At 41.1% G+C, this 13066-nt stretch overlaps 1 protein-coding gene across 1 annotated transcript; it reads left to right on the forward strand.

The window, feature by feature from the left end:
• The first annotated feature begins 2224 nt into the window (after nt 1-2224).
• On the forward strand, nt 2225-4659 carry LOC115736277 (cytochrome P450 84A1-like). Its single transcript, XM_030667890.1, has 3 exons — nt 2225-2888; nt 3464-3827; nt 4025-4659. The coding sequence occupies exons 1-3, from the start codon at nt 2299-2301 to the stop codon at nt 4646-4648; spliced, it is 1578 nt and encodes a 525-aa protein (XP_030523750.1). The 5' UTR covers nt 2225-2298; the 3' UTR covers nt 4649-4659.
• Nucleotides 4660-13066: the final 8407 nt, after the last annotated feature.

The raw sequence follows: 13066 nt of genomic DNA on the forward strand, positions 1-13066 counted from the left end.
TTGTTAGGAAAAAGTGTAAAAGAAAATCCTAAACATATTACATTGGTACAATTCTAAATCTTTTAATTGTGCCAATTTAATCCTAAACCTTTTGACTTAGAGCGAATTTAATCATTCTGTCTAATTTTAGCCGGATATGAGTGACGTGGACGTCATCTAGCATTGACGTGAACCTTTTTTTATACTTTTTTTTAAATTTTTTCTTTGTTTTTGTCTCTTTCTCCTCCTCTTTCCTTTGGTGGCTAGCACGTCCATGGCCCGCGAGGGTGGCCCTCATCGGGCGTTGCTTGGGTGAAGGTTGGCCTCGTCCTGGCCTAAGTGACGTTTGGCAAGGGTTGGCCTTGCTTATCAGCATTGGCTTTGATTGACCAATGCAATGACAAGACAACAATGACAAGCATCGCTTGGGCCGGGGCAAGGCCAACCCTTGCCCAAGTGATCGGCGAACCCCTCCGACCGCTGGCGAGGGCTCGCGGCCATTGCCCGGCGTCGGTGGGGCGGCACAACCCTCACCGCCGCCAGCAACTCCCTTTTTTTTTTTTTTTTTTTTCTTGTTTTAACTTTTATTTATTTTTTTGCTTTTTTGCTTATTTTTAAGATTAAGACTGCATTTTTCAAAGAAATTTCAAGTGGACTGATTTTTTTAGTAAATTGCCACATGGAGTCCATGTGGATTGATTTTTTTGAAAAAAGAAATGCCACATAGACTTATTTCTTAATTATAAATAACATGTCACTAAAATATTTTAATTATAAATGTCACATATATTTTTTTTCTGTAATTTCTAACCAAAGGCACTTAAGTGAGTTTTTTTTTTATTTAAAGATTTGATACTTAAGTAAGCCGATGAAAAATTTTGCCACTAAAATAAGCATCGTAAACAAATTTGAGACACTTACGGTGTCATTCTGCCAAGTTTTTTCGAACGTGGTAGTCCATATTTTTAGCTAGAGAGGCAAAAAAATGACTTCACGTCGGGATTAGATAGACGTTCTCGAAATGTATCTTTTTTGACTTTTTACTCAATCTTCCATCTTCTCCTCTTTCCCATTTGTGCCTTAATTCTTCTTTGCTGCGGAACCCATCCTTCACCGCCACCCTCGACGCTGCCGTCTTGCGCAGTCCATCGCGCCTCTCTTTCTCGCCATCCCATTAGCCGCGGATCTGAACCCTCAGCCTCGAACGGGGGCGGCAGGGTGGCCTATGATCGGAGGCACTGCAAGCCTCGGATTCGAGTCGTCGTGGCCTCTCCCCCATCGAGTCGCCACCGCCGCCTTCATTACTAGCACCGTCATCACCCCCATTCTCTCTCTCTCTCCCACGTGTGGTCGATGGCCAGGGGTGAGTGGAGGAGACAAGTTAGATATTTTTTTTTGTCATACAGACAAGTTAGACTTTTTTTTTTTTTGGGGGGCGGGGGGTCGGAGAGACAAGTTAGACAATTTTTACTTTTTTTCTCTTGTTCGGAAGACAAGTTAGACTTTGAGAGCAACAGTTTTGGGTGGTATTCGGAGTTACAAGTCGGCGGGTGCTTCTTTACGGATGAATGGTGTACAATTTGGTCTTTTTGCTCATGCAAACCTCCACCAAAGTGCAAAGTTATAGCTTCAAAGATAATAGAGAAATTGTTAGCCTAACAATCCGACAGCACCGTCGGTTATTTCTGACCACACGATTTTCCAATCAATGAGTATTTTATATAAAACAAGCAGCGATGATTTGTGGATTTATACTTGAGATTGTATTGTCTCCGACAAGATCGTTAGAAGAACATTTGCTTTTTAAATTTTGTCAATTTCTTGGACCGCTACGTCGGTGATTTTCGACGAAAATTGATCAAAATGACTATATTGAAATTTCTCTCAAAGAGCTATAATTAAATTGACAAAATAAAAAGTTTAACATTGAATTGGAACGTTATGATAAGGTTAGGATCGACTGAGCTCATTACGGACAGCGTCTACCGCAAATCTTCGAAAGTTCAAAAGTAACCTTAAAAAAGCTTAATCAAAACGGCTCATGCTGGCTGGGGTGATTATCATGAAAATCACCAAAAGTTACCAAGGAAAAAAAAAATAAAGCAAAGAAAACCTTCACCAACCCCGCTTCCAACTGTTTATTCATTATAAAATTCGCCAAAAGATAAACACCCAAAGAGAGAAAAAAAAAAATCAACTTGGCTTATTCTCTCTCCAAAAATAAAAAAAATTCGTGTATATAGCCACCATAACACTACCTCGAAGAGCAGCAACTCTTTCTTCTCTCAGTAGCACCGCTCACACAAAGAAGCGAAACAGATGAGAGAAGCCATGGATTCTCTCTTACAAGCTCTGCAAAACCAGCCTCTCCCCGCCGCCACCCTCGTCTCCGCCGCCGCCACCCTCCTCTTCCTCCTCCTCCTCGGCCTTGCCCTCCGCTCCCGCAGCTGCCTCCCTTACCCTCCCGGCCCCAGGGGCCTCCCGGTCATCGGCAACATGCTGATGCTCGACCAGATGACCCACCGCGGCCTCGCAGGGCTCGCCCGCAAGTATGGCGGCCTCTTCCACCTCCGGATGGGGTTCCTCCACATGGTCGCCGTGTCGTCCCCCGAGCACGCCCGCCAGGTCCTCCAGGTCCAGGACCACGCCTTCTCGAACCGGCCGGCCACCATCGCCATCAGCTACCTCACGTACGACCGGGCTGACATGGCCTTCGCCCACTACGGCCCGTTCTGGCGGCAGATGCGGAAGATCTGCGTCATGCGGGTGTTCAGCCGCAAGCGGGCCGAGTCGTGGAGGTCGGTGCGCGAGGAGGTGGACGTGACAGTGCGGGCCGTCGCCGGGAGTATCGGCACCGCCGTGAACATAGGCGAGCTGGTGTTCGCGCTCACTCGGGACATCACGTACAGGTAGGCCTTCAAATGGATTGATCGAGTGAGTAATAAAAGTTGACAAAAGCTGCTCTCTATTATATACCGAACCAAAATAAGAATTAGGAGTACCAAGCTGGTTAATACGCACCGCGCGAAGCACGTGCTGATAACCCAAGAGCCAAAGCTTCGATGACTCTTTCCGGATGCAAAATGTTACTGTACGATCCTACCTAGCAGTAACCAACCAGAGCTAACATAGAGTCTACCATCTCTGCCGTCAACTCCCAATTATCATTATTTCTTTTTCTTTTTTGTAGACGGGGAATACCCTCTATGTATTTTACATGTAATAGATTCTGAGCTCCAAATGAGCTTTAGATGTAGCAGTTTTAGGACAAACTAAGGTCCGAACTGTTTTCTAGTATATATATACCGAACCAAAATAAGAACTGACGCTGCTTATGCACTGTCATGTTATTTTATCAACAATCATCGACAAATTCATTTTATTCCTCTCAAGTGTCAGATAAGACGAAATTGAATTCGACCACTTCCGCTTCCATGAAAATTGCTGAGTGCTACTAAACATTAAACTGCCTTTAAACCTACAGGGCTGCATTAGGAGCGAGCGCGACCGAAGGGCGAGACGAGTTCATCGGGATATTGCAGGAGTTTTCGAAGCTTTTCGGGGCATTTAACCTCGCGGATTTCATCCCACACCTTGGCCGGATCGACCCACAAGGGATCAACGAGAGGCTCGTCAAGGCTCGCCGGTCGCTCGACGTGTTCATCGACAAGGTCATGGACGACCACATGGAGAAGAAGGCAAACAAGACCCTCGCCTGCGAGGAGGCTGAGACAGACATGGTGGATGACTTGCTCGCCTTCTACAGCAAAGAGGCAGGAGTCGATGAATCGGCGGACCTCCAGAACTCCATCAAGCTCACCAAGGACAACATCAAAGCCATAATCATGGTGAGATCAACAGAAACTTTTCTCGACATTTTCTCTTCATGGATTTTGAGTTTCCGACAATCATTTGAGACAGACCGAAAGAGGATCTTAGTATAGCATTTGGTAAGAAGAAAAACTAGTAACAAATTAAGATTACGATAAGTATGTGAACTATAGATGTGTGTGCATGACCTGATTAATGTTTATAAATCTTGTAGGATGTTATGTTTGGTGGGACCGAGACGGTCGCGTCCGCGATCGAATGGGTGATGGCAGAGCTGATGCGGAGCCCCGAGGACCTCAAGAAGGTCCAGAAGGAGCTCGCCGATGTGGTGGGCCTTCACCGCCGGGTCGAAGAGTCTGACTTCGAGAACTTGACCTATCTAAGATGCGTGATCAAGGAAACACTCCGCCTCCACCCGCCGATTCCCCTCCTCCTCCACGAGACGGCGGAGGGCGTGGAGGTCTCTGGCTACTTCATCCCCGCCAAGACCCGCGTCATGATCAACACGTGGGCCATCGGGCGGGACCCGAGCTCGTGGGAGGACCCGGACACCTTCAAGCCCGCCAGGTTCTTGGGCGAGAGCGCTCCGGACTTCAAGGGGAGCAACTTCGAGTTCATCCCGTTCGGGTCGGGCCGTAGGTCTTGCCCGGGCATGCAGCTCGGGGTCTACGGGCTCGAGTACGCGGTGGCCAACCTCCTCCACTGCTTCACGTGGGAGTTGCCCGACGGGATGAAGCCCAGCGAGATGGACATGGGCGACGTGTTCGGGCTCACCGCACCGAGGGCTCACCGCCTCGTGGCGATCCCGAGCTCGAGATTGTTGTGCTCCTTGTATTGAGACGAAGGCTTTGCTCCTTGCATGGAGTTTCTTTTCTTCTTATACAATCTTTTCTTCTTAGTTTTACTTTTTTTTTTTTTTTTTTTTTTTTTTTTTTTTTAATCCTTGGTGAACTTTTGCTTCGTTTTTCCTTCACATGTCCATTCAAATAATCGTCCCCAAACTAAAGTGAAAGCTTTTAAAATTTGGGTAAAGGAAAAATTCTGTATTGCTTGTGCAAATAAAAAAGAAATTATAGACATCATCTTGGTTCTATATTATATACTTGCTTATTATTAGCGTTTTGTCACTCAATTAAGATATGTTGGCCCAATGAAAATCTTTTGCTGGGAGATTCAATCAAAGCAATGTATATAATTCTAAATATAATGTGCAACGTTGGCTAAGTGCGACACGGGAAAGGGACAAAAAGACAAGACATGTTGGATTTCCTAACCACAATGAGAAACGTTTAAGAAAATCGAAGTAGGTATGGTCGAACTTCCAAGTGACGGAGCAATAATTGAAGCTGAAGTGAGAGAAGGGAAGTGACGTTTCGATGTTGGACGAAAGTTTTGCAATAATTTTTCACACGTAATCGATGTCTGTATTGGATAAAATGATAAATAAAACAAGCGTAGCAAAGTAAAGGTGGAGAGACACGGATTTACATGGTTCGACAGGTTGCTTGTCTACGTCTACGGGGCAATCACACGGAACTCTCTTTAATCACTAGGAAAATTACAACGCACACCTCTCAATACGACAAACACTAAATAGTGGGTCGCACTCTCAAGAACCTTTTTGTAGTGCAACTCTCATAACCACAGAGATATTGCACACCCAAAGATTTCCCTTACGAGAGATAATCCCAAACCCTTAAAAATATTGTTGACGCGAAATGCAGAAAAAAAGTACAAGAGGAATAACTCAAAGAACCATGACTTGCAACTGTTCCTCTCTCTCTCTCTCTCTCTCTCTCTCTCTCTACACATGTACAAAGAAGTGGAGGGGTGGTTGTACACACTAAAGTAGTGGAGAGAAATCATGGGCGGTTAGCCCCTATTTTTCTGCTGTCACATTCTCCCACTTGAAGAATTCTTGAATAGACTTCACAACTCCGATTTGCCCAACCATCACCAATCAATTGGTAACTGCAAGCCCAAGAGAAGTTATGCACCCAAGAGAAGTTCTGCACCATATAAACTTCTCTCTTGCAATAGGCTTTGTTAGCACATCTGCTACATTGTCGTTGGTATGAATGTTCTACAAAGAGATAACTCCATCTTCCACTACATCACGAATAAAATGGTACTTGGCGTCAATGTGATTCATACAAGAGTGAAACATTGGACTAACAGCTAAATGCAACGCACTCTGACTATCACAATGAATAGCGATCACTTTCTGTTTGATTCTTAGCTCGTCAAGCAATCTCTTCAACCAAATGCCTTTCTTGTTGCATGCATCTATTGCTGCAATATACTCCGCTTCTGTAGTAGATAACGCAACCATAGATTGTGACCTAGACATCCAACTAATTGCTCCATTGGCTAAAGAGAAACAGTACCAAGTGGTAGATCTCTATCCATCACGATCTCCTGCATAATCTGCATCCACAAATCCAACCAACTGTAAATTTTGGCTACTATTATAAATAGCCATGTCAGAGGCCCCCTTCGGTCCAATGATCTCGACCCGGATTTGCCATGTACTTGCTGATCGCTCCCACTGCTTATGCAATGTCCGGTCCGGTACGGACCATGGCAAACATAAGAATCCTTATTGTCGATGCATGTTGACACATAACTTTTGATTTTTAGAAAATCATCCATCTCAAGCATTAAAATGAGAATTAGTCATAGTTCTCACCAAAATAATTTTCTCATACATTACATATTTATTTTTTCGTCAGTCATGCATATCATTGGATTCGGACCGGAGGCGGAGTAATTAAGCTTCAATTTGATGAGCAACTGGACCAAACTCGCTCTGAAATTTTTGATTGAGGCAATAGGGGTGTGCCGAATTTATTAAAGCCAATTGGACCAATTTTCATGCTCATTTCAGTCCATTCAAGCTAAACTATTTAATTAAGGTTTTAATTAACTATCTATTATTAAAGAAAAAGCCTTAATTGAATATGAAAATTTAAGATGAGTCCATGATTTACACTCATAAGATTCAGCCATGGTATGGTAGGGGCTGCGGAAATTTACATATGGGGTCGAACCTAATTTCATATTCAAATCAGCCCATTTTTGTTATTTAAATTATGTGAGGTTTTAGTTAATTATTCATTTAATTAATCTAGGCCCGAGATGTCGTCACAAACCCACAGGAGCTAAGAGAATTCTACCAGCCCATGTGTTCCCCCCATTTGGCCAAAAATTTGATAAAGACCTAAAGGGAATTGAACTCTTTCAAGATTCAAATTGATTCAAGAGTTTCATTAGTTGAGGGGTCTTATCCTAATGAGTGTTCTAAGAAGTTAAAACTCTATTCTTATGCAGCTGAAAATAACAGAGAGTTTTAGTAGATTGGGACTCCTCTATTCTAATGGCTCATGATAATTCCCAATTTAACTAGGACTCTTGATCCAACGGTCCCTAAAGACTCCTATTCCTTCTAGGATTAGTCGGCAAGAGTCTAAACAAGAAACTCATCACACAAAGCTCAAGAGGTTCGGCAACTCTGAAAATTTCGAAACATATAGGGCAAGGTAGAGTGAAAATCTGAGAGTCCGATTGTCTCTCCCGCTGGTCGAGGCAATCCTCTTCATTCCAAGCTCAATTGAGCTCTTCGGTCGAGCCCCACCCACCAAACGCCTCATTGCCATCCTTCGCTCCTTCGTACGCAGTACCACAGCCATCGTCCAAGGCACCCCGGTGTCCCTATTCTCGTGATCCACCACAAGCCGGACATAGTTGTCCTTCTCGGTGTTGCTTGATCAACTCGAAAAGTCCAGTTGCTGTTCAACCGGTTTTGAGCCACCGATCAGCCCTAGTTTGAGGTCAATTGACCGTTGTTTTTTCATTATTCAAGGCTCTAATCTTCCTATCACATGTGCTAGATCATTTGGGTCATTTTAGTGACGAATCGACTCAAAAAGGGACTGTTTTTGTGCGGTTTTCATCAAGTGCGCGCGCGTGCTGGAAATTTGGATATATGCTTTGAAAAGGTAAAATTCTTTTACTTTTAATCTCAATTCATGCTTGTTTTACTTGGAAGACTTGGATATATGTTTTAATGATTTGATAAATGTATTCGATTTGCAATTAAAAGTGAAGAGTTGAATCTTTTTTGCCAATTTTGTGCTAGGACTGAAAATTGATGTTCTTGATGCAAATTCAAAAAAATCGGATTTTTTTTCTTCGAAGATAAATTGATTGATGAATTGGTTGAATTCCATGTTGTTTTTTTTAGAATTGATATAATAAATTTGGAACCACATTTTTTCTCAAAATTAACGAACTATTCAACGATTTAGAGTCGAATTGGATCGATCGGTAAAAATCAGAATTTTTGTTGAATTTCGGCATACATGCATCACATTGGCCGAACTTGCTAAGTATTATGGATGAGTTTCACTTTGATTTTCACTCTTGAACCGGTTGAATGAAGTTCATCTGATTAATTATTTGATGATTATCTCATGTTATAGATAAGCGTCGTGCATAATTGGATAATGTTCGATTATTTTGGATAAAGTTTTTTTTTTATCTCAATAATTATCCGTAACACGTGAACTGGTTGGGATGTTTATCTGATATATGTCTTATCTTATCCATCATGAATTTTTTTCTGAGTTTACTTTTTTTTTTGGGCAACTTTCTGAATTTATTTGTTTAGAGATAAAATTTGAATTCATTGGATAATATCCAAAATTTTGAGAATTATCTGAAATAATTTTTCGATCTTTAAAGATAATTTTCTTAAATTGGATTAAATTTTTGATGAGGAAAGGTGGATCCCCAATCTCGTATTTTCGGCCACCCATCCTAATTTTCGAAATTCAAATGGTTTGATTTTTATTTTTTCATGTTTGATTCTTTGTTTGTTATGAAATTTGCACATTTATAAACAAACACACCCATACTTTATGCTCTCTTGTGCCTTGTCTCGTCGAAAAAATAAATTACAAGTCTTGTCCATGATCTTACGGAATGGGATGATAATTTAATATAGAATTTCGTGTTTCGCCCTTTGAAAAAAGGGATGTTGTTATTCTATATACATATCCGCATACCGACTCGAATCTTCGAGGATATAGAGGATAAAATTCTGCTCTAGCCCAAAATATTTGGAAATGAGTAAATTTGTCGAAAAATTCAAAGTAAAAGGTATATTATGGGCATTTTTGTTTATCTTTGTTCGGACTATTGATTGCTTTTTCCTTTTATTGTTATTGCCGAGAAAATGGAAATAACACACTTTTTTTTTCATATCCCATAATTCATGTTACATTTTTCTAAGAAAATCACTCAATTCACATCAATCAATCGAAAGGGATTTTTCATGAAATTGGTACCGAAAGAGCATTAATTTTTTAAATTAATGTAATCAAGTCTTCGAACTTATTTTCTCTAGTTCGCAGAAATAAAATAGTTCTCCCGCTATCTTATTAAGGTTTCTAATAACCTTCCATAAATGATTAGTGGCAACTCCAATTAAATAATTTTTTCATGAAATGAACCTTAGTTGCAATTCGGTAGGACTTGGGAGGATCCAAATTAGGTTAGTTAATTTAATTAACCTGATAATCCAGTAGCCTAATTTTAGGTTGTAACAATGCATATGGTACTCGAGTCATCTCTGTCGTCTTTGCTTTTGTGCTAGGATTACGTTCGTAAGACAATTTACAACCAATAGGAAGTGGGGTATTAAGCGATTTGGCATCTGCATATTGAAGCGCCGCAGAACCTTTTCAACATAGCTTTTTTGAGTTATCTAGATCTTCCTATTTTCACGATCTCCGAGTGTGGTCATCCAAAGAATTCGGTTTACGACTCCTAGATCTTTCATATCAAATTCCCTCGCCAAACGAGCTATGAGGTCTGCAATACCTTCTTTTGAAGTACTTGCAACTAACATGTCGTCGACATACAACAACAAGATTATAAAGCCACAATTACCATGATTGCGAACATAGGCATAATGGTCCGCTTCACATCTTTTGAACTCCAAACTCACAATGAAAGAATCAAATCTCTTGTACCAGCATCTCGGCGTTTGTTTCAAGCTATAAAGCTACCCGTTTAGCCGAAAAACCAAACCTTTCTAGTTTTCTTTAAAAAAAAAACCTTTAGGTTGAGTCATGTAAATTTCTTCATCAAGATTTCCATGCAAAAAAATTGTTTTAACATCCAATTGCTCAAGCTCTAAGTCAAGCACGGATGCAACACTCAACATAGCACGAATAGTAATTAGATGAACAACTGGAGAAAATATTTCATTTAAATCAATACCTAATTTTTTAGTAGAGCTTTCCACCACTAAACGAGATTTGTATCGTTCAATATTTATGTTAGTGTCTCTTTTCAGCATGTAAACCCACTTGCAACCGATAGCCTTTCGTCCTTCGGGGAACTTGACAAGAACTAGGTTTCGTTTTTGTGTAGGGACTCCATTTCCTCCTCCATAGATGCCCTCCATTAAGGAGCATCGCTGGATTCACAATCTTCCTAATATGTACAAGGCTCTCCCTTTTCGGTGATGCAAGCATAAGTTGTCACATAATCATTTAGCCAAACCGGAGGTCTAGTAGTCCTCCTAAGAGGACTTTGGTCATGTTGAGTTTCGGTACCAGTTTTGTCTATGTGCTCTCTCTATCAGTTTCATCTCCACTAGCTTCATCTGTATCAGTCAAATGTTCTTCAAATTGATTTTGAACTTCGTTTGATGATTCAAGTTCAAATATCTGCGGCTGCTCAGCATTGGGCGTTTCTTTGTCTTTCTACAACGAATCTTCGTTGAAGATGACATCTCGACTAATAACGAATGTGCGGGTAGTAGGATCCCACAATCTGTACCCCTTTACACCTTCTGCATAGCCAAGAAAAATACACTTTTTGGACCTTGCTTCAAGCTTAGTCCTTTGCTCTTTAGGAACCCACATATAAGTATTACAACCAAAAGCACGGAAGAAAGAATAGTCAATAGGTTTTCTAGACCATACCTCTTCTCGAATCTGTCCATTAAGAGCCGTTGTTGGGGAACGAAGTACTATCTAACATGCCGTACATACAGCTTCAACCCAAAAACTCTTATTCATATGCTCAGCCACTCCATTTTGCTATGGAGTTCCGGGAACCGTGAAATGTCTTTTAATGCCATGCTTGCTACAAAAATCTAAGAATTCTTGCAACATATATTCTCCTCCATTATTGGTTCTCAAACACTTTATTTTTGTTCCTTTTTTATTTTTCACCAATGCTTTAAACTTATTAAAAGAAGCAAAAGCATCACTTTTCCTTTTAAGAATGTAAACCCAAACTTTTCTGGAAAGATCTCCAATAAATGAAATAAAATATTTGGTACCACCCAAAGACTCATCAGGAGACTCTCAAGTGTCATAATGTATCAAGTCTAAAATATTCTGACTTCTTGCTCTCGAATGATGAAAATGAGTTCTATGAAACTTTCCGAATATGCAATCTTCACAAAAGTCTAAATTCATAATCTTTAAACCAGGAAGAAGACCACGATCAAGAAGTACCTTTAGTCCATGCATGCTCATGTGTCCCAAACGCTTGTGCCCGATAGTTGCCGACTCTGTCAAAGCATTGGCAACTATGGCTTCACCTACTACGATCTCTCCAATTAGCTTGTATAAACCACCTATCAATTCTCCTTTCGCCACGATAAGTGCTCCTTTGACGATCTTAGATTGTCTCTTTTCCAGAGTAATTTTATAGCCATTTTCATCAAACTTTCCCAACCACAATAGACTTTTCCATGCTGTACACCCAATATTATATGTATGATGCCATCGAACATGGTAACACGGACATCTCCAATCCCCAAACGTGACATAGGTTGTCATTGCCCATGTATACTGTACTTCCATCACATGACCGATATGTATGGAACCGATCCCCTGTGGTGTCAAATGGAAAGAAGCGCCCAAATCTAAAATCCATTGATATTGCAGGCTCTTTATTGAATCTGTAGACATTACCTTGCCATCTTCAAATAAGTTTGCATTTGCTGATTCTCCTTGGATTTACAATCTTTACGCGTGTGACCCTTTTGTCCACATTTCCAATAAGGACCCAACGTTTGCCTCTTTGACTTGGACCTTGACTACTTTCTCCCATTGGAACCTTGTCCATGGATCTTCCCTTGGCCATTATAACATTACCAAAAGTGCTCTCGAGAGTTTTTCTACGAGATTCTTCTGTCAATAACATAGCAATAATCGAATCCATGTCAAGATCTGCTCCTGTACCGAGATTCATGATCAAGGATCCCATGGATCGGGCATAGAACATAGAAGAAGTGTTACCTTCTTGTCATCCTCGATTTTGACGCCGATAGAAGTCTATTTGCTTAACATGGTGTTGAACCTGTTTAGACGCTCTTGGGAAGAGGAGTCTTCCTTCATCTTTAAATTGTATAATTGTCGACAAAGAAAAATTTTGTTTGACATTGTTTTCCCTTTGTAGAGATTCTTCAATTTGTCCCACAAACCTTTAGCGATAGTTTGATCGGAGACATTGAAGAGGACAGAACCATCTAATGCCAGAAGTAAGTCCACCATTGTCGTTTGATCTTTACGTGCAAAATCTTCATCTTTCATCTCTGTCGGCTTATGATCTTTACCGGCAAGAGCGACTACACAACCATCTTTCACTAGCACCGCTTGCATTTTCAACTTCCACGATGCATAGTTGGATCCATCGAATTTTGGCACCTCAAACTTTGTAGAAGTTGATATAACCATCGCACAAGGTTGAAACACGTACATGGACGTTGATCATGTGCGGCACATGCTTCTCGAACTGTCGGTTGTAATACCACTTGTTGCGATAATTCTTCACACATAATCGATGCTTGCATTGGATAAAACGATAAACAAAACAAGTGCATCAAAGTAGAGATGGTGATACACAGATTTACATGGTTCGATAAGTTGCCTCTCTACGTCCATGGGACAATTACACGGAACTCTCTTTGATCACCGGGAAATTACATCGTACACCTCTCAACGCGACAAATACCAAACAGTGAGTCGCACTCTTAAGAACCTTTTCGCAGTACAACTCTCATAACCATAGAGATATTGTATACCCAAAGATTCCCCTTACAAGGGATAATCCCAAACCCCTCAAAAACACCATTGACGCGAAACGCAGAAAAATGTACGGAGGAATAACTCAGAAAATCATGACTTACAACTGCTCCTCTCTCTCTCTCTCTCTCTCTCTCTCTCCCTCT

This window comes from Rhodamnia argentea, chromosome 11, assembly GCF_020921035.1.
Source record: "Rhodamnia argentea isolate NSW1041297 chromosome 11, ASM2092103v1, whole genome shotgun sequence".
NCBI classification, from domain to species: domain Eukaryota; kingdom Viridiplantae; phylum Streptophyta; class Magnoliopsida; order Myrtales; family Myrtaceae; genus Rhodamnia; species Rhodamnia argentea.

Coding starts and splice junctions, on each gene's coding strand:
- LOC115736277 (XM_030667890.1), top strand. CDS start 2,299: ATGAGAGAAGCCATGGATTCTCTCTTACAAGCTCTGCAAAACCAGCCT. Junction 2,889..3,463: donor ACTCGGGACATCACGTACAG/GTAGGCCTTCAA, acceptor TTAAACCTACAG/GGCTGCATTAGGAGCGAGCG. Junction 3,828..4,024: donor ACATCAAAGCCATAATCATG/GTGAGATCAACA, acceptor TAAATCTTGTAG/GATGTTATGTTTGGTGGGAC.